The 21,710-nt window shown below is 39.5% G+C and overlaps 1 protein-coding gene across 3 annotated transcripts in view; it reads left to right on the forward strand.

The window, feature by feature from the left end:
• The first annotated feature begins 5,051 nt into the window (after positions 1–5,051).
• The window catches only part of USP53 (ubiquitin specific peptidase 53), a 28,433-nt gene continuing 11,774 nt past the window's right edge, over positions 5,052–21,710 (forward strand). The window contains exons 1-12 of one of the 3 annotated variants that reach the window (XM_059843687.1): positions 5,053–5,189; positions 11,979–12,700; positions 14,395–14,487; positions 16,364–16,498; positions 17,551–17,664; positions 17,766–17,848; positions 18,148–18,253; positions 18,661–18,807; positions 19,353–19,502; positions 19,712–19,883; positions 20,497–20,646; positions 21,276–21,419. In XM_059843687.1, the coding sequence (XP_059699670.1) occupies positions 12,557–12,700; positions 14,395–14,487; positions 16,364–16,498; positions 17,551–17,664; positions 17,766–17,848; positions 18,148–18,253; positions 18,661–18,807; positions 19,353–19,502; positions 19,712–19,883; positions 20,497–20,646; positions 21,276–21,419 (1,438 nt within the window). In that variant the 5' untranslated portion in view covers positions 5,053–5,189; positions 11,979–12,556. Of the gene's footprint in view, positions 5,190–5,507; positions 5,649–11,978; positions 12,701–14,394; positions 14,488–16,363; positions 16,499–17,550; positions 17,665–17,765; positions 17,849–18,147; positions 18,254–18,660; positions 18,808–19,352; positions 19,503–19,711; positions 19,884–20,496; positions 20,647–21,275; positions 21,420–21,710 lie in introns of those variants that run through there. The other 2 variants (XM_059843688.1, XM_059843689.1) reach the window with 2 other exon arrangements.

Here is a 21,710-nt window from a genome sequence, read left to right on the forward strand (position 1 = left end):
CAGCAACTAACTTTAAAAACTGAAATCCTTTCCTATTTTAGACTATTCTATTACGTTGTTGTTCCACAGAAGTAGATTATTGGACTGGAAACTGGATTATCCAAGAGGAAAAATATTCAGTTTTAAGCCTTATGCAAACCCCACCCTTTTCCTTGTTCCTAAAGAATGAAAAAAAATCAAGAACACAGAGACCTTGTTACAGGCCCATTATCATCAAAAAGTCTGGAGAAGAATGTAAAACAATGTTTCTTTTTCTAAGGGTGAAATCCTAGATGACTTCAATGCAATTGCTTTTGCACCCCACTGAACATTGTAGCCCGTAAAAGCTACCAGGAAAAATTGTATGGTCAGGCTACTGTACAATAAATAAGAGGAAAATATCTTGTGTTTATTCCCGCACCTACAGGAAGATAAGTTTAAAAAAGGTGGCTGTGCTCTATGAAAGTGTCCACAGCTAACTGAGAGAAGGAGGAGGAAAAAGATCAAACTTGACCAGAAATGCTAGGCAGTTTTTTTAACCCAGCTAAAATAAACCACCACTTAACACTCTCATTGCTTCTGAAGCCTGACTTGGAGCTTTCAAGATGAAAAAAGCCAGTGATGTTTTTTTCTTTTTTTTTCAGACAGGATCCTTTTTCTCCTCCTTTCATTCATGCCTTCTAATGTATTCAATTTACATGTATCAATTTTAGGCTCTATGCAGGATGTGGGAATGAGATCAATTGGATGAGTAAGCTTCATGTGACTGCTTGCTACAGACTATATGAGGAAAACACTGCTGGAGTGTGTTTAAAAGAAAGGTTGTGGGAATAGAGTGCTCATGGTAGGGAAGATTTGAGCACTGGAATGGAGTTAGGTAAATTTCCCCATGAGAAAACACATCTTCATGTAGCTTACTGCAAGCTGAAGATATATTTCTCATTTGTTCTGCTCTTGTTTTGGATCATTTTGTGGCAATACAGCTGAGCATACAGGCTAGAGAACTGGGGCTGAATTGTTGTTAGGGCTTCCCTTCAGAAGCCATAGCAAATGCAAATGACTGCTATTTGATGTCACAAATAATAAAAATACTATTTATCTTTTCTCTGGTTCTTCTCCACCTTTATGGCACTCCATCCTACCAGGGTGTTTTCCTTAACTCTTGCAGAATTATGCAGAGCCCTGAGCCAATCACGCAATGAAAAAGCACTGCTCCTGAAGCAACTGCAAGAACATCTTGGAATTGGAAAGATTTATTTCTCCTCTTCAGGCAGAACTGTTTAAACATAGGATCTGACAATACCCCAAAGGCTTAGAGAATGTGCACATATTCTGAAGTAACCCTTACCTGATTTAATGAAACTTTATCCTGCTACAGCCTATGCAGAATAGGGCCCAGTGCCCCTGGTACCTTTCAAACAACATTTTCTTCTAGAAGAATGATTCTCTTTATCCATTTTTCTCCTGAGAAGGGTAGCACAGCTTCAAACACTCTCTTCAGAGCTCAGTAATTACTTCACAACAACACGACAGCAGTTCCCATCCACTGGAATTAAACATGTTTTCAATTAAAATGGCATTATCTCATAAGTGTCTTAATGTTAAATGGTACTTAATCACATAAAAATTGTTCCTGATAGGCCAGTAAAACACACTGGACCATAACAGGCAGGATAGTCTAGTGCTGAATTCCTTGCAGTGAAAACACTTAAAAAGAAAGATGTAACTAATAAAGCACATCTTAAATTCTGCACTGGCTTGTGGAATTTTCTGCCTCAGACCTTACACATAATTTGCTAATTTACTTTTTGCAAAATACTCCAGTAAGTGCAGACACAGTTCCTGTTAAGTACATGAAGTTGATTTCACATGATGAACTGCTCATGAAGAAGGAGAAAGGTCCATGCAGAAGACAAGAGCAACAATGACAAAATCAATGACTAAATAAAACATTTCTTAACTATTTTTCAAAAAACCCCACAAACCTTAGTATTCTACCCTTCCAAGAAGAATTAGAGCAGGCATAATTTTTTATGAAACATTTAAACATGAAGAGGATAGCAGTTGATTGAAAAGGTTGTTGTAAACATGTTCCAAGCATTAGGAAGAAATATGAAAGAAATTAGAGAATAGCTGTTTCAGTACAGCTACAGGTATGAAAATGTTCACAAAAAAATGCACATTAAAAAAAGACAAAATAAAATTTTTTCAGAGGAAGAAATGAGAATTTATTTACAGAAAAGCCACTGGCAACAAGATTAGAGATGACCCTGGAACAGGAAAATGGTAACACCAACATAAACCCTTGTGTGCATCTGTAAAACACAGATCTGTAGCTCAGTCAGTGATGAAAATTATGTGTGACTCCTGCAACATTGAGGAAAAACACTTAATGCAATTACCTTTGAACATTCTGATGTCTCCTAACTATGTTAAGAGTTTTCTTTTGGCATGTAGCTATCCACAAATGTGTTTTACCCTGGAATGGACACTTGCAAACCCCCAGTGCCCTGGAGGCGCTCAAGGATCTGGGTAAGTTCCACCTCCTTTCTTTCCCAGCTTAGTGTTTTGTGACACATCCTGAAGGCTCCTCCTTCAAGCCCTCTCCTGCAAATTTAGCACCTCTTCAGCTCTCCATCAACTCTCAGGTGTAACAATCCATTTACTAATAACACCAAAGTGTACTCACAAGCCCACAGAAACATTCTTCTGCATCATGCCTAGCACATATCCTGCACTGCCACAAAAGGCAGCAGGAAATCATTTGCCCTGGTAGCATTGTTTTGTACCATTTATTCTAATTTTAAAATTCTTCTGCTACCTCATTTAGGGCTTCCTGTGCTGCACCTGTGTCACCCTCTGCCTGAACTGCGTGTGGAAGGCTCTCTTAAGATTCAGTGCTAGAGAATCTTAAAATATACTATAATTAAAGCTCACAGACCACACTTACTCTGAGAGAAAAAAAAAAAAAAGGAACAGAAGAAACCAATATAAATCCTAAGGGACTTGTAAAGATTAGTGGTGAAAAACAAATCCGTGCTGAAGAAAGGGCAGAGGCAAACATGAAAAGCAGAGTTCAGGGAAAGCAAAAATATCAAAATGAGGTCATAATCCCACTTTGGGACACACAGATGCCTTTCCTTGACTGGCTTTGCAAAGAAGCAATGCAGGGATCAAGGACTGAACTGACACTACCCAAAACAATAAGCAGCATGCTTTTTATGAGTGTACAATAACAAGATGCACAAACACAAAATTAGATTTTTAATTGCCATGTTAACACACTGACTTACAACATGTTTTTACCCCTAAATTTCTAGTGAGTATCTCTCAACAAACAGTTGAAAAATAACTATGTAAAAAAGTAGAGCTGGGCTACTGCATGAATCTTAGAAGAATGGATCAGATATTCAATTCCCTTAAAAAAAAAAAAAATCACAATTTCTAAGAAATTTTAAGAAAAAAAGAGACAAAGAAATACAGTATCTGTCCAAAACTAAAAGGAATCCAGTGAACACATATTAATGCCTCAAGAAAAAACATTTTATACATATCCTCTAATAAGTAATTCCAATTTGTGAACATGACTCTACAAATCACTGAAAAAATGTGGCTACCTGTTGATCTATCTAGTTATTTCTATACATGTAAGACAAAAATCTGGAAAATTTAATGAAAATCTTGCCAAAGTATCACCAAATCAAAAAGCTGTTGGAAAACATTGGAGAGTGAACCTGCTAAAATCACTTTACTAGTGGGGCTTTTACACTGGCAGTATAATGGAAGAAACAGTAGCAAAAAGTAATCTTAGGAAAATGTATCCATTAAAAAAAACAGATACAAGAACAATAAAATGTCATATTTAAGGCAGTGAGCTAATTTGATGCAGTGCCTTGTATTCCACACAGTCACTTTGCAATCTGGATGACCTGAAGTAGATTCAGAAAGGGAACTCTACAGGGAAATTACTTTATTTACTATTGCAGAAGATGCTGTTGGAAAACTGAACATGTTCTTAGGCACAGAAGCACTTTTCCATTCCTAGAAGACTATCAGAAAAGCAATTAGAAGAGAAAAAATACAAGTTGTATCCATCAGCATGTGCCAAGGACTGATGTCGGGAGTGGTAGCATCTAAAATATCACCGCTAACCTAGAGCTGAACTGTGTTAGTGAAATTTACATGTTTATCCAGGAAAAAAAAATCATAATAGTGTAATATAAAAGGTACTTGAGCAACTAGAAATAGGAGCATTTGTGGACAAGGAATTCCTATCTCAAATAACAAAAGGAAACACCACTCCCTGGCCAACATAATAGATTAGATAAAAATCAGAGGGAACACCACTTTGGGGCTATGACTCTGGGGCAGGTGATAGATAAATTAATAATCACATAGAACCTTTGTAGGCCGCATGGGAGCCAAACGCAACTCTGAGGTGGACGGACACTTGTGTGGGGTTTGGCTCGCAAGGCACTCCATGCCAGGGCTATTCCATGGGCATCTCAAGGAAAGCCAACGTGCACGGCCAGATATCCTGGAATGAGAACTGGAAAACAATTGCTGGAAAAAACAAGCCCCGCCGCTCTCATTTTAACGGGTTGTTAACTCCAAACCCGAGTACCTGAGGGGCACCTGAGGGGCGCCCGCTGCGCCCTTTAAACCGAGGTCGCCCGTGCCCTCGAACGGAGCCCAGGCGGGGGAGAAGCAGGGGTGTTGTGACAGCCCCTTACCTGGCCGCGTTTCCCCCCGCACCTTCGGCAGGACGCGGCGATCCGAGCCCCGCTCCCGCTCCCGCCCCATCCCCATCCCCTCAGGCGCCATCCCCATCCCCATCCCCATCCCCATCCCCATCCCCATCCCCATCCCCTCAGGCGCCATCCCCATCCCCTCAGGCGGCCCCCGGCCTCGCGCACCTTCCCGCGCGCGCACCGCGCACGCGCGCCGGCGGAGGGCGCGGCCAAGGCCTCCAATGGCCTCTCCCCGCTCCCTCCCTCCCTCCCTGCCCTGGCTCGGGAATATCCGGGACACCGCTCTGGGAGAGCGTCCCAGCTGCCGCGGCGCTGCGCAGGCGCGGCGGCGCCGGGCTGGGGAGGGGAGCGCGAAGGAGGAGCGGGAAGCGGGGGAAGTAAAAGTTGCCGCGAGGGCGGGGCCGCGCCCGGAGTCGCCGCCGGGAGGGGGCGGGAGAGGAGCTGCGTGCGGAGCCGTCGGTGAGCCGGGGGTCCGCGGGCACTGAGGCGGGCGTGGGACAGCGGCTGAGCCGCGGGTCGGGCAGGGGGTAAACTGCAGCGGGCAGGGGTCGGCTTGGGTCGGGGAGCGGGCACGGTTGTGGCCGCGGTCCCGGCGGGGGAGGCGGCTGCGGTGGCGAGGTGAGGACGGAGTGTCGGGGGACGGGACCGTCGCCTCCTCCCGGCCGGGGTTAAGTCCCTGCCGGGGCTGCGTGGGTGGGGGTCAGCGGCAGCTCCGGGGCCGCGGCCGGCGCTGCCCCCGCCGTTGTGTAAGCGGAGGGGCCGCGGGGCTGGAGCGGGGACCCTGCGAGCGGCGGTGCGGGCTCGGAGAGAGCCGCGGAGCGCGGTTAATGTTCAACGCGGCGGTCACATGCCCCAGCTGCGAGTTCTTCAGGAGTGGTTCCAGAGGCTGTCTGCCTGGAACAGGAAATGCCAGTACAGGTAGATGTTGGAGCTGTTTGGGATTTAATCGGTTTGCAGCGTTTTGGAGGCAGAGTTGTTTGCTGTGTGTTCTCGTACAGATGGAGTTTCAGAGGCATGTGGGTAGATGTATGCGAATATATGCAAATCACCTGCTTAGCATCAGGTCTAAGTTTACCTATATCCCTTACTTTGATTTTCAATGCAAATATTTTAAAATCAGCTTTTCAGAGGAACCATGACTTGTTCTTTCAACCTACATTTTTCCTTTCCCAGAATAAGTGTGTTTTACATTACTCTACTTAGCGCTTTATTTTGCTCATGCAACCCCCTACCAAAACCAGCAAACACTGAAACACTGAAGCTTTCTTAACTTTGAAGCTACTAGGATTATTTTAAGAACAACAACTTAATCGTGCAAACAGCATTGTGCCTGATTCATGATGCCCTTCCACCCTAAGGCAATGGAGAATCCCTTGACTCATTTTATGATTACCTGCTTTTATCGAATGAAAGGGTGTTTTTTGGTGTCAAAATAGTGAGACCTCATGTTATAATCCGACTGTAAATTAGCCTTGTCAAAGGGTAAATGATCCTTTCTTCCCCTAACAAATTGTTGCAAAGTAAGAAGTACTTACTGGTTATTTTTTTGAAGTATCAAATTACTTGTATAAAAAGTTATTATTCTTGACCAGTGGGATGTTGACAGTAAAAACAGAAAAAATATGCACTTGACTTTCATATCAAGCCTTGATAGTGCAGAATCTTTTTTGGCCATACAGTATGCAAGATGTGCCACTGACAAAATTATTTGCGTGTGTGACCCAGAGGAGGATGTCAGGATATTGGCACTGTCCTTGCTTGTTCCTTTGTTTATGCCTCTTGATAGAGTAAAACAGTTTGGTCACTGAGGGTTGTAGTGGTGGGAGCAAAACCCATTCACGTAGTTCTTCACAAGCTTCATGGTTGGAGCAGAAACAAGTAGGAGTTTTTTGGGGCCAGGTTAAATGATGATGGGTTGAGGCTGGATCAGGATTTAGATGTGTAGACTGAGTAAAGTGTTGGTAGGAAGGTTTGTACAGGATATGTTAATGAAGAAGTATGGAAGGTGTAGTGATTCAGACATTCAAACTCTTTTTTTGACAAACCCATAAAATATGTGTGGGTTTAAAGATGATGCTGACATTACCATTCCTTGTAACTCAGTTTTGTCATTTTTTCCCTGGTGACTTAAGAAATCAGAAAGCTTTTTTGAGGAAGAGCAGAACTTTTTTTTTTTTGCACTTGTGTTAATGATCAAACATCTGCACAGATCAAACAACTGAAAAGCAGGGCAATTAATCTGAGACAAAAAGGCAAGTGTGAGTATCACTGTAAAGATACATTCTATCTTGCTGAGCCTCAGGAAAGGGTACATTGTAGCCTTTGAATAATCGCATGTGAAGCAGTAGGAAGACGGAGAAACAAAAATCCTCTCCGCGGTGTCTGTGTGATGATTCACTGTAAGTGCTGGCCGGTGTCATGGGCTGGGAATCTGTGTTCTCCAAGATCTTTACTCAGAGTTCCCATTGCAGCTATTTCTAAAGTCGGTTTCTCCTTGTGACAGATGAGGGAGGCTGAGCTGTGAACCTGTTGTTTTGGTTTTGGTGCAAACAGGAAAGTTTTTATTGGAACAGCTTAAAGCAAAAACTTGTGCGCTTCTACAAAAGCTGTCTGGGATAGCATCTATGCTCCTGGTTCTCCATCCTGGCAGGGAACAGAGACGTGTGATGTGCAGGAGAAGTGGTTTGGCATTGGAGGAACAGCTGAATAGGCAAGGGCTGCGGAAGAGACAATAGAGATCCTGAAAAAAGAAAAAGTCTGTATTGAAAATCTTAAGGGATTGTTTGAGAGAATTTCTAGAGGAGATAGCATCAAATGCTCCTTTGGTGTCTTGGGGGTTTGTTGAGCCAGTGACCAAAGGAGAAAGAATGTGTCAGACCAATACCAGCCAGTGGTAATATACTGGTATTGGCCTTTTCTTGTACTGTTGTTCTTGTTTCTTCTTATGTGTGTTGCAAGTAAGTGCTGTTAATGAAGTTTTTCTCCCTCTCTGATGTTTAAAATTGTGAGAATCTGCATTCCTGTAAATGTATTTCTGTGACAACTTCCAAGGACAAAGACTGGTGGCTACTAAAAACATTTACATCTATCTTATGGTGCATGAGATTTGTTGACAAATATATTTAACATGGGGGCTAAAGGTGGAAGGGGACAGGACCTGTGCAGGGGCCAAAAATTATGATTTGGCCTCATTGAGGTGGGTATAAGAGATTATTCCTTTCAAATTTTGGTCTTTTTCTGTGTTTTTAAAGCAGCTTCGCTGTTTATTTCTTTCTTCAAATGCAGGGAAGAATCATTACAACCTCCAGCACTGTGATGATACAAATCAGATTTTCGTTCAGTTAACAATATTTGTCAATTTTAAATGACAACCTTTTGAACTGAGGAAAACACTCAAATTCTTGCAGTTGCAAGTGGCTGAAATTTTGATGAATTTCATTCTGTTAAGGAGGAGACAGTAACCCCAGTCCTAATAATATTGGCTCATTGCAGAGAATTATAGTGGTTTCCTATCCCAGCTTTATTCCCTCATAATATATTTCATCACTCTTCCTTCACAATTGTTGTTGTCCTGTGTCTAAATTCCTAAGTTACATCAGTTTAGGAATTGATTTCTCTGAGTTGTCAGTGTGTTGGGTGGGGTTGCCAGGCTCAGCACAGAGGCATGAACTGCAAGCAGAAGCAAAATGCTGTGTGGCTTAAAAGTGACCCCAGCACTGGGCATGAGAGAGAGGTTTGCCATTAGTCATTTGTGCAGCACACTGAGAATAGTTGCAAAGTGAAGCTGAGAAGATGTAAATAACTGTTCTTCTGCCAAATTTCAGGGGTAGAAGCAGTCAACAACTTTTGAACTTGTTGGCAGGTTTCCACTCAATTTGACAGAAGGGATAGAAGCCTCAAAGATGATTATGTACTTAGAAAGTGCATGAAAAGAGGCAGCTGGCTGAAAAAGAGAGACCCTGTAAGATGATGTGAGGAGCAGAGTTGGCTTGTGCCCCAGCTAGGGAGAAAACTGCAAGAACTCAGACACGAGACAGAAAATTATCAAGAGCCCAGGCATTGGTAGTTCCAGTGTTCACAGAGCCAACTGTTTATCCCATCAGTTTTATCTTGATGGATATCAGAGATGCTTAAACCCAAATGTGCCTGTAGAAAGTGATTGTTTAGGCAAAATATCAGCTGCACTGATTTGTAAGCTTCTTTAGTGACACTGCTTCTTAATCTAAAGAGTCTGTGCCAGCCACAGCTACGTGCTGGGGTGTACCAACCAAGCAGGTGATAACGTGCAGTTCTGCTGACAAGTGGATTTGTTGTTCTGGAAGCTGTAAAGGCAAGTGCCAGAAATTTTTGACAGGCATGTGTTTTGTCCTGTAAGGCTGCACAGCTAAGGATAGCAAGGTGCTTAATGAAATCACCTGTAACTGAAGAACAGTGACTGAAATTGGGCAAGGTGGAAGAGTTAGGCTGGTAAATAGACATTGGTTTGAGAGCTTATAGCCCTTGTTTAGTGTCTTTGGTTGAGAACAGTAGTCTGAAGGGTAAGAGAATTCCTTTAATTCTTAGCTGCTAAAAATGTTCTGCAGCCTGTCAGTAACACTGTGTGAAATAACTCTTTTCCTGAAATACTGCCCTTAGTGAAGATTCAGTATGGTTCAATCACAGAATGCTTGGGTTGGAAGGGACCTTAAAGATCATGATGTTCCAAACCCCCTGCCATGAGCAGGGGCACTTTCCACTAGAAAATGCCACTTTAAGTTCCACTTGCCTTTGAACACTGCCAGGGATGGGGCATGAACAGCTGACTGATGGTCTATATTCTGTCCCTCAGATCTTTGGCAAGCCAAGAACTTAAAAAGATCTGGTAAACCCCAGTGGTTAACAAGTGCTACAGTGCCCTTAGCAACACTGGCTTACCACAGACACTGAAGAAGTCTTCAGGTCCTAATTATAGTGCTAATGACTAGTGAATTTAGGTTATGGGAGTCTGGTCCAAGTCCCAGTCACCTGAAAGTTCACCCAAACTCATGGGAGGTGAAGCAACCAAAACTGATCAGCAGCATCACTTCTCTGGTTTACACAGCCATCTGTGATGGGTTTGGCTTGTCAGCAGAGCCATCACATTCTTGGTTTTGTTTTTGTTTGTTTGTTTTTGTTGTTGCTGTTGTTGTCTGTTTGTTTCAAAATCAAAACTGGGAGAGTTGTCCAATGTAAATTTCAAACCAAGATGCTACTATAGGCTTTATCACCTGATGGAGAGGCTGTGATGACAAATTAATCCCATTGCTCCTGGCACTCTTGGAAGGCTCATCCACAGTGCCTCTCTTACTAATGAATGAGAAGCCATGAACCTTAGTATTTGATGCACTGGAACTCCTACACATGAAAACTGCAATTAATGCGTTCTGCAATTTATTACAGTAAGATTGTGTGGCAGATGGAATTTTTTGTATTCACAGCTTTGTGGCTGTGAAATTCAGCAGGAAGCATTTTAATGCAATGGGACAGTAACACAGAGCTAATCCAGAAGCACTTTTGCATTAAGTTCTTGCACTGAATCTTTATAGCTTTTCCTGAGAGCCAGCTCAACAGCTAAATGCTTGGTGCGTGGAGTGTTACTTGTAGGGCATCCTTGAAATGCAGGTGAAAATTACTTCCTGTAAGTTCTTAGTAAATGAATGCTCTTTGTCATTATCCTAAATTGTTCTGGATGAGCTCTTGTTTCCAAAACTGGTTGTGTATTTCTAATAAGATCTGAAGCCGATACACATTTCCAGCTACATTTTCTTTTGCTATTCTCTTTCTGGGTTAACTGAAGTGAACATAAAGAAAACAAAATTGTTACATGATGTTTTGTCAAGGTCAGTTTCCAGCTAGCTTTCAGACTCCTTGCTCAGCGCTGCCACAAATCACACTTCCAATCTCCAGTATTATTAAATCAAATTACTTACGGGTGAGATAGAGTAACATCAGTAAACAAACAGAACTCATCTGATTATTCATGGGGCAAAAGACACTTTTGGTTAGGTTCCAGTTATTGATTTTATTTTTAAATACAAGCAAGTACCAACGTTTCTCTTAAATAAAGGGAAATAGTTTTAGGGGTGCAAGACTTCCTGTGGGTATTTTTGAAAGCCACATATCCCAGCTGTACAGTATTAGAGAGCTGTAGAGTGGTTTTGTGTGAATGTGGTGTTGCTTGTTCTGAGCTAAGTTCTCTTCCAGTTTATACAGTATTCCAACTACACAATTCATTTTTGTATTTTAATACTCCTCATTAATCTTGCTAAGCTACACAGTGGCAAAAACTGTAGTGGAAGCTGCAGGTTTTGAAGTATACTGGTATGTCTTTAGTATCTCACATGCTTGTGAAATCTAAGGTGAATATCTCAGTTGAAATGTGAGGTCCAAATTTTACCCCTTTATTTTTTCTTCTTCTTTCTTTCCCACATGTGCAACCCCAATTGTGTTGGTTTGTTTAAATTTATTCTGTTCTGTTCCTCCAAATGTTTGTGTGGGTGATGTAGTAATGCCAAACAGACAGAATAATCCATTGTTGTGAGAGGATCACGGCTTGGGCTTTACATGTGGTTGTGGGGATGTTCTGGAAATGGACTTATTTAACCTTCAACATGCTCCTTCAAGAACTGGAGAAACAACCCTTATTGTTGGAATTTGAAAATCTTGGAATTGGGGCAGCGACCAGAATGTTCTTGCCTTGCTGTTAGCACTGTTTTTCTGGTTGCTTTGAGAATGCAGCCAGGTTAATGACACATTTATGTAGTGTTTAGTAGGCAGAACCAACTTCTCAAAGCTGAGTACTAGCTGACAATCCATCCATAAAATTGAAATAAAAACCAGCTTAGCTTTTGGAGTGTTGAATAAAAAGAACTACTTCTTGGTAATGTTTTTGTTAGACTTGGAGATTCAAAGATTGAATAACTCATGTATTATATGGTCTTTTTATAAGCTGTTGCTGGTTATAAGGAGAATCTTTACAGCAATTTTATTTTGGTCTTTAGAGATGTGTAAGAAATCAGAAGATAATAAATTATGATAGATGAAATAACTTATATGGCTTAAAAACAATTATTAGGTGGAGATTTTTTCTTCTCCTCTTTGCTGGCTGTTTCATCTTGCCTTTAGTTTTAGAAGTTGTTTTAGCCATGATCCTTTGTTTAATTTAGAAGCTCTTAAACATTTTGGATTTTTCTTTTTTTTTCAATAATTTCTGTTTTTTTCTTATTTCAGGTTCACTGGAAAGAGAATGAAATAAACATGACATCTTCTAAACTGGAATATATTTCATTGGTTACAGTTAGAAGTAAAAAGAAGATGGAACAAAATGAGAGAACAGGAGTATAACACCTGACAAGAACTTTCCAGTTCTGTGAGATATATATATATATATATACACACACACACATATATAAACTTTCTGTGTAATACAACTGATGATTTATAGTAATACTTCATTGATATCCCTGGAAGAAGTCAGTTACTGTGCAAGTTGATTAACAAGAACTTGTATTCTAATGACTTTTAACGTGTTTGAACCTTAACTGGACACCTTTATTTATTTATTTTTTTAAGACTGAGAGTTAAAAACATTGTCCAGCTGTATTTTTACTGGGAGACTGCTCCTGAGGGATGGCTCACAGCTGCTCATGGAAAATGGACTTAAGCCCATGAATGGTTACTACTGCACAGAGATGAATGGAATGCCATGACTTCAGAAATATTATTGTAGAACCACCTTCTTTGCCTTGCACCCATCATATCCTTAAATATTTAAGTGTGGACATTGTGATTATAAACTCTAATAAATAATGGCATGGGTGAAATTCCTAAGAAAACCTGGGGGTAACCTTGGAAAAGTTTATCAGCCTGGAAGTATCCTGTCCCTGGCCCCTACAAAAGGCTTATTAAATGAACCTGGACAAAACAGCTGCTTTCTTAATAGTGCTGTTCAGGTAAGAAAGAACTTCATCTATTAAACATTTTTTGAGTAGACTTTCCTGAGTGTGTGTGGGAAATAAACATGGCAATTGTAGGAATAAGACACTGTTATGAAGGTAATTTTATTCAGCAGTTAACTGCAAAGAATTGAGAGTATTAATACTTTATTTTGCACAAAATTGTATTTGCATGCATCAAGAATATCTGAAAAACTTTCCTTTTGTATTTGAAAATGTAGGAGTTAGAACTTTAAAAGTTTCTGCTTGGATTTTAAAAGTAATGTTTCTGTCAAGCATAGCAAAATAATTCCAAAATTGACATGACACTTTTTTATGTGGGGCAACAATTACTACTTGTATTGACTAGGGCACTATTTTTATTAAAATCTCATTTTCTCAGAATTAGCACATGGGTGAGCCTGTGATACTGGGATATATCAGAATATGCACATATAGTGAGGGCTTTGTTTCTAATCTTAGGAAAGATTTGTGGAATTAGAGTAGGAGATAGACTTGGTACCAAAGAAATATTACTCGGAATTCTTTTAGAACAAGGTACTTCTTGTAATGGTCAGATTTTGGATCAGAATATTTTGAGATTGTACAGAATAATTTCTCAAACTGGCAGAGGACTCGATAGACATGGACTTCCTAAAGTCTTCCTAAAAATTGGAAGACTTAAAATTGGCATGGATTTAAAACTAGGAGATATGAGAGGTGTAGCTATGTGGTGTGTGGTATCTATATGTATTTAAAATCAAATTGTACTGTAGTTTTTGTAGAGTGTTTGCTGTTTTGCTTCCAATGGGAGCAGCATGACCTATATTCTCTTGCTGTTCTGCTATTTTCACTTTGGTGCCCTAAAATTTTAGTTCTAGTTTCAGACAATCCTACAACTTCACAACCCAGTGCTGTTTATCAAGCAGTGGCAGATGGTTGGTGACTTCCCTTTTACAAGGAAGAATGTGTTCTTTTCTTTTATTTTCTTTTAACCTCTGCTCCACCTTTAGAACTGAGCTTTGGACTTTCGGTTTCCAACGCATCTTATTTCATTTTAGCTTTTATATTTATAGATAGGATATCTTTTCCCCCCTGAATTTGCAGCTGTTGTCTTAATGTGCCTCTTGACAACTCATTTTTAGGGGTTTTATTTTTATTTCTTTAATGGACAACTTTCTGAACTGCTTCACTTCATGTGTACCCAAGACATTAGATATTGAAGGTAGTGGGTGTAGCCAAGCTGTTAGTACATTTTTTGTGGGGTAGTTACCCAAATAAGAGGTAGAAACATACCTGTGTAAACACCAGAATTATTTTCATCTGTGGAAAAACAAATGTATTTCAGCAATCATTTTGATAAGAGAAGATAAGAATATCATATAGGACTTAACTCTTAAGAAAACTGCTGCAGTCCCTGTACAGGGTTTAGATTGCTGCTTGTTTCCTTGGAAGTACTTCAGCTCTTACTACGAAATACATTGTGATAAAAAGTTTAAAAGACAGCTCTAAATTTCAAGTGCTGAATGTAAAACTTTCATTTCTACCTCCATAATCTACCAAACTAATGGAAAAAACCCACATTTCCTGCAGCAATATTGATGCTTAGATTGTGTGTTATGTGAAATAAAAAACCAATTAAAATCTACTGTATGTTGTGTTAAGCAAAGAACCTTCAGAACTGATGACTGATTTTCTCTTTATTTTTATAGGTATTATGGCAACTTGACATATTTCGACGAAGTTTAAGAGGTTTAACTGGACATGTGTGTCAAGGAGATGCCTGCATATTTTGTGCTCTAAAGGTAGATAAATTCTGGAAAAATCATATTTCACCGTGAGGGAAAAACAATTTAAATGACTTTTTTAGAAGTGTGTGTCTGTATCATACCTATCCCTGGGTGACCGAGTCATCCTTATTGTAAAGAGGCAATTTAGTTTTAAGGGCATTTTTAACAAATGTTTGTTAGAGAAATATTTTCTAGTATTTAAAGAAGAAATTTTGCAGGGTTCTGGAGTTGATTAGAATGGCTTAAGTTATTTTTTAACAATGGATTTGTGATATTTTACTCTATGCCCTATGTACTCATCTCAAAAAAGTGGTTAATTCATGTGGAAGGGTCTGTCCCCAGCTGTTCTGTACACTCCTGGTTTTGCTTTCTTGGCTCTTTAAGACACTGGTTGAGTAATTCTGTTTGTTCTGTGTTCAAAATCTTGGGCATGTTCATTTCCATGCAATATATACCCTGGATGAGGATGAACAGTGACTTGTTGTGACTTGAGTGGATTTTTTGGTTGGGTTGAGGCTCTTTTTATGCTCTTGGGCTATTGTAACCCTTCTTACCTGTTTAACAATGAAGGATAGTTTATCTCTGTGAGCCTCTCCTATGAACTAAAAGCATAGCAAATAAATTCTGGGACTTGGACTGTGCAGGGCATTAAACTGAGCACACCTGACTGCACACCTCCTTATCTGTACTGCTTGTAATTTTTTTTTAGCTGGACATAAAAAGCTATGTTGCATAACAAAAAAACACCTAGCAGCCAAAATGAGGAGTGGTAAAAGCTTTCAAAGCGGATCTGTTAAAAACTTCATTTTGAGTTTTTGCATGGAGATAGTAATGGCTGTAATTTTTGTCAGTCCCTCCTTTTTGTTTTGAGAGGGAAGATGAAATACTTGAGAGACACCCTGGAATGCATCATGGTTAAAACAATACTTTTTGTTAGCAGTGAAACTTTGCTTCTCTGTTTTATCTTTGCCTTCTGTCCAACTGATTTTAACCATAGGAAGCCTATGTGAAGAATGCATATCCTTATTTATGTTTGACATGGCTTCTCCTGACTTGCTTTGCCTTTAGTCTCTTTGGTTCTCTGTAAAGTTTGACTTAGAATTCTTGACTGGGGAATACACCTTTAAATATCTGAGAATCTATAATTCATTTAATAGCTTTTAACTTTCAGTTCTTTCAGAATCAACCTCCTTTACTTGCTAAATGATGAGCTCACTTGGATGGATATCCCTGCCAAAAAGAAAAGTAGCAGCCAACTCTCTCTTCTGGGAAATGAATTAAAAACCGAGTGCAATTTATTATCATGTCCCAGAACTGCAGATATTGACCTTTCCTCTTGAACTGTGTGCACTGGTTCAGCACTGAGCTAATTTCATAGCAAGGATTATTGGCATGCTATCTAATTTATGGGAGGTTTATATTTTTAATAAAGATCTACTCCCCTCCTAAGCAGTAAATATCACATTAGTCAGTGACTCATGAGTGGTATTATATTGTGCCCTAAGGAATACCATCTCATGTCTACCATCTGTAGACATGAGATAAATACAGATGAACTGCTATTCCAGGGGCCAAACTAAAAAAGCTCTATAATTACAGAACAGGGCTTGTGTTGCCTCTGGGAGCTCAAGTCAATCACTTTTAGTTTTGTATTTGTATGTTGTTGTTCTACAGGTTCAGTGTTTAGTTTGGTACCATAACTTCTTGTTAAGGAATCAGCAGAATACAAATGTACTAACTTGAAGAGAAAACAATACTTTTGGAAGTTACATGGGTCTATAAACGTTATAAATATTTCACATGTTCATGCAAGAACGGATGTATTTGTGTAGAACCACAGTGTCTAGCCAAGTGGTTAATGAAGCTGAGTAACCACTGCATTTCCTCCTAGGCCATCTTTTCCCAGTTCCAGCACAGCCGAGAGAAAGCCCTCCCGTCAGATAACATGAGACACGCCCTCGCAGAAAGCTTCAAGGATGAGCAGCGTTTCCAGCTGGGATTCATGGATGATGCAGCAGAATGCTTTGTAAGTGTCTTCATGAGAGTTGAGTAGAATTCTGTTAGTCCAGGCTCATGGGTAGGATTTAAATAACGTAATCCTGATCTTCTGTATGCCTGTTTAGGGCAACAGACACACGGAGTAAGTGTCAGATAAGGGGGATGGAGTACTCTTGCATTTGTTCCATACTTTGCTCCCTTAACTGTAGCTCAGGCAGAGCAGGAAGTTGGCAAGGATGATGCACTCTGAGTCACCTTTAAAAATATTTTCATGGAGAGAAAGGTTGTCTTCTCGGGAGAAGCACCTATGGAGTTGAATATATTGTCTGTTCCTTGAAGTATTGGGTCACCAGCTATTGAAATACAGTGTATTACAACTGGCCAGCTCATTGCTGAATTCTGCTGCAGAAGAGATTCCCATTGTCTTACCCAAGAGTGAACAAATCCCGGAAGATTTTGCTGTAGTGACTTTCTGCTTCAGTAATGTGTCTTACTGAAAAACACCAGCCACTGCTGCAGCCTTTAGAGGTGACTCCAGATGTCACAGAGCTCTGGTAAAGAAACCTTCCTAAGGGCTCCTGTGTTAGACAATGAAAATGTTCACCATGGAACACCTGCAGTATTAACATTCAGACGTGGATTTGAGGGGCAGGAAATATGGCTGCTGCTTCAGTTACTTTCAGCTTTGGACATCCTTTGGGAGTATCCACAAATTAATTCCCACCTGCTAGATGTTTCTTTGCATACGTAGGAAAATCCAGGGTAGATCTCCTGAAAGAGGCTGTTTGAGATCTTGCAGTCATGAAAGAGAGCCTCTTATTACTGTTCCATCTACTCAAAATGCATTTGGACTCCTGAACTAATCATCTGTCTGATCTACCTGAATAGATTGACCTCTTTCCATTACCTCTGTTATTTTTGGCAAAAGGAAAAAATGGCCTTGCTAATTCAGGGGACAAACTCCATGCAGCCACAGTATTGTGGAGCCAAGGGGCATAGTTGGAGTACTACATTGTAATGTTCATCATGTGTTCTGACTTCATCAGTTCAGTTTAAATTTATATCATTATTTCTTTTTAGGAAAATATCCTTGAGAGGATTCATTTCCACTTAGTGCCAAACAGTGAAACAGATATGTGCACTTCGAAATCCTGCATTTCTCACCAGAAGTTTGCTATGACTCTGTATGAGCAGGTCAGACCTTCATTTCATTGGTTTAACAAATACCTTGTTTTCTCTTTCCTTGGTAAATAAAAACAAAAGGGTTTTTTTGTTTGGTTGGTTTTTTTTTGTAGTGTGTGTGTCGCAGTTGTGGAGCATCATCAGATCCATTGCCTTTTACGGAATTTGTGCGTTACATTTCCACCACAGCCCTGTGGTAAGAAATTTTATTCTTGCTACTCACTTTCTTCTATGCACCCTTCTAATAATATGCAAAAGCATGCCAGTCTTTTAAGTGTTAAATTAATATGTGTTTCTTTGGTTGCAACATGCTTTTGAGATACTGTTCAAAAATAGCATTTGGATTTCAAAAGCAAGACGTAGAGAGGGCTTGACAAAAAAGTTTGTATTGCTCTGTATTACCACTGTGTGTCTTTTTAGTTATACAATACAGTTAATTAAAATCTGCTACTCTTTAGAAGGGAGATCCATAGGTTTGGAATTTATTTTTTTCAGTAATGAAGTAGAAAAAATGATGGAGAGGCACGAACGTCTCAAGCCAGAAATGTTTGCGGAATTGCTGCAGGCAGCAAATACTGCTGATGACTACAGAAAGTGTCCTGTAAGTTAACAAAAATGTTACATGACTTTGGGATACAAGGGAGAACTTTTTGGGATGTTAAATCAGGCTAGAAGTATTCCTCTAAAAGCAGGGTTATGTGTTGTGTTGCTGCTTCAGTACAGTCAGCTTAGGGCAAACAAAGCTCTTACACTTATGTTTTATTGTTCCCATTATAAAAATTTCTGTTTTAAGGTGGTGATTGCATATAGAAGTTAAGCTGTAGTCTTCATCAAAGTGTTTTTATAATGAAGAATGGTATCCTTAAATTGTTAGGAACAAACACCTTAACTAAATTTTGGAATTAGTTTTTTTTAACTAATTCCTGTGTAGTGACTCACCTTTGGACTTCCAATTTTTAAACAGTTTTGTTTTCCTTCCCATCATGGTTTTTGTTTCCTTTTTCCTAGAGTAATTGTGGTCAAAAAATAAAAATTCGTCGTGTTCTTATGAATTGTCCTGAGATTGTCACCATTGGTTTAGTCTGGGATTCAGAACACTCTGACCTGACAGAAGAGGTTATGCGGAATCTGGCAACACAACTTTATCTTCCAGGGGTATCTGACCTAAAACTTACTCTTTGCTTTTTCTAGAATTTAATTTTTTTACTTTTTAATTTTTGTGTATGTGACTATATAAAAAATAGAGATATTCATACATATTTTTTATAAGTATGATTTAACTTGACATAAAGTTGATATAAATATATGAAGTTTATGTCTATTTTTACAGTTCTTGGTAGTGTGCAGCTTGATGTAGTTTCTGTGTGAGGAAAAGGTCCTGTTGGAAGTGTTTTGTCCCTAAGTACAATAATTAATCTAGGAGACTTCCTAGTTGAAAATCTATCAGTTGAATATCAGTTTTGGTTTGAAATTTGTGGAATTATTCCAGAGCATTAATACTTTACTCCTTCAAACACAAAAAAAAACCCAAAAAGTTAAAATAGACATAGTAAGTGCAAAAATCAGTATTTATGTTCAGGAAATATTGTATAATACAACAGGACATTAAGTTACAGTTGCCTTGGTGAAATGCTAGCAGTAGGTCAGGAAATTGAGGCTGTGTTTTACATGTGTTTTAAAATATGTAATCATTTTTTCAGCTGTTTTATAGGGTTACAGATGAAAATGCCAAAAACAGTGAGCTTTTCCTGGTGGGGATGATTTGCTACACGAGCCGACATTACTGTGCCTTTGCCTTTCACACCAAGAGCTGCAAATGGGTGCTGTTTGATGATGCTAATGTCAAAGAGGTAAGATGATGTTCTGATTTTTAGCCCTTGCAGTTCTAGTTCTGTCTTTTTGTTGCCATTTATGTAACCCATTGTGCTAAAATGTTGTATCTTGGTGTACATTTGGAATTAGGCATTTGGTGTCTCTTGCTTAATGAATTCCTCTTTCCATATTTGGGTTCAGCAATGTTGATAAAGTTTTGGAGTTCTGTTTTTTGGTTTTTTCTTAGATTGGAACAAAATGGAAGGATGTGGTGTCCAGGTGCATTCGGTGTCACTTCCAGCCATTGCTGCTATTTTATGCTAACCCAGATGGCACAGCTGTGTCTCCAGAAGATGCACCAAAGCAGATTATTCACTGGTCTCAATGCAAAGCAGCAGGAGGAAATGGGGAAGACCTGGGTAATTAGATATATGGGTTTTTTTATAACAGTATCAGCTGTATTTCTGAAATGGGCATTATAAAGGAGGAAAAAATGGATTGGCTGCTTTGTTCTGAAATACTTTTATCAATCGTTATCCAAACAGTCTCAAAAGAAAAGAGATTAGTGTGTATACTCAGTATTAGACCTGTAATAAGGGGATACAAATTGAGACTAATGGGTCATGGGAAAAAGAATCCAGTCTTTTGGTTCTGTAATTTGTACTGCTGTCTCAGGTTGGCTTCTTTAATTTCATGCTAAGCATAACTTACAAGGAATTTAAATAAAAGGCAAATTGCATTTGACATGTTATTCTTCACAACATGTGTAGCAATAGAACATAGATTACTTCAGGCAGCAAAGAATTGAGGACCCTGTTTCACTGCAGGCTACCACTATAAATATGGCAGTATAGAAAATATTACTGAACCTTATTGCCTAGTCTATTGAAATGTAGTGTGGTTTTTGATGCTGTTTCTCTTCTGGGTTTTTAATCCAGAATGAAAAAGCTTTCTCTCTTTTTGAAATTTTATATAGTGGAAATTTAAATTAGGAAGCTTTTTATTTCTAAAGATAAATATGTTGTTTGATAGGATTTGAAAAGCATTCTGCTTCTAAATCAGACCACGTGAAAGAGAATGGAATTGGAGATTCCACTAATCAAAGGAGTAATAAAAAACTTCAGCCAGATAATCCAGCGTTCAGTAGAAGCCATATTCAAGCAAGTGGTGGTAGAGGCCCAGGTGTGTATTCCTACTACCACCCCCAAAAACCAAACCAGATATGTCTTATCATGAAACATTTCAGTTGATAGCATTTCAGGTGGGTTCTAACCTCGGGACTAGAACTATTTCTAAGGGAAAAAATTCCATAATTGACTCAGTTGTTACTCAAAGATTTTCTCAATATTTAAGTAGCATCTGATTATCTGCCATGGAATGTTAACTTTTCCAGAGAGAGCTGTAAATGCAGATTATTTATTACCCTTGTTATGCTTTAACTGAAGTGGCTCTTGAGGCCTTGTTCCATTTCTTGAACGCTCTCAAGCTTTCCAGTGATGTTGCTGATGAAAAGGCACATCAGTGACCTGAGGCTGAGGTGTGGCTCTGTTGGTCACTGGCTACTAAGTGTACTCACACTTTTCCCCAGCAATACTGTGATATCAGCATGATTTGTAGTCCTGTATGTTAATGGACTTGATCTTATGGTTGGAAAGAAATCTCATGCTCTTAATCTGTGCCAAATAATTCATTAGTCAGTTTAAGTAGTCCTAACACTAAAACCTAAATCTTACTGTCCATAAATATGTTTGCATGTTTTGGTGATGAATGACTTTTGAGCAAGGATGTTTGACAAGAAGTATTTTTTGCAGCCAAGTTAGGATACAGTGAGCAAAAGGACAGGCTGAAGGATTTATCCAGAGAGTGTGCCCAGAAAGCTGCTGACATGAAAAACTTCACATCTTTACGGAAAGATGCAGACAGAGGACCACGGAAAGAGTCTGGGAGACAAAGAGGTACATTTTAAAAATATAACCAGAAAATCAATGGATTAAATAACTTCTAGCATCAATGCTGCTTGTGCAGATTTTTTTCTCCTTTTAAGAGACCATGCTGTAAGATCACCCTTTGCCAGTTTTCAGTACTCTAAAATACATGCTGGATTTGTAGAGATACTGTAAGAAACATTAAAGAATATCAGTTAAATGACTGCTTCCCCCTGGAAGTGTTCAAGGCCAGGTTGGATGGGGCTCTGAGCAACCTGGTCTGGTGGAAGGTGTCAGGCCTGTGGCAGGGCAGCTGGAACT

Source organism: Haemorhous mexicanus, chromosome 4, assembly GCF_027477595.1.
Source record: "Haemorhous mexicanus isolate bHaeMex1 chromosome 4, bHaeMex1.pri, whole genome shotgun sequence".
NCBI lineage: Eukaryota > Metazoa > Chordata > Aves > Passeriformes > Fringillidae > Haemorhous > Haemorhous mexicanus.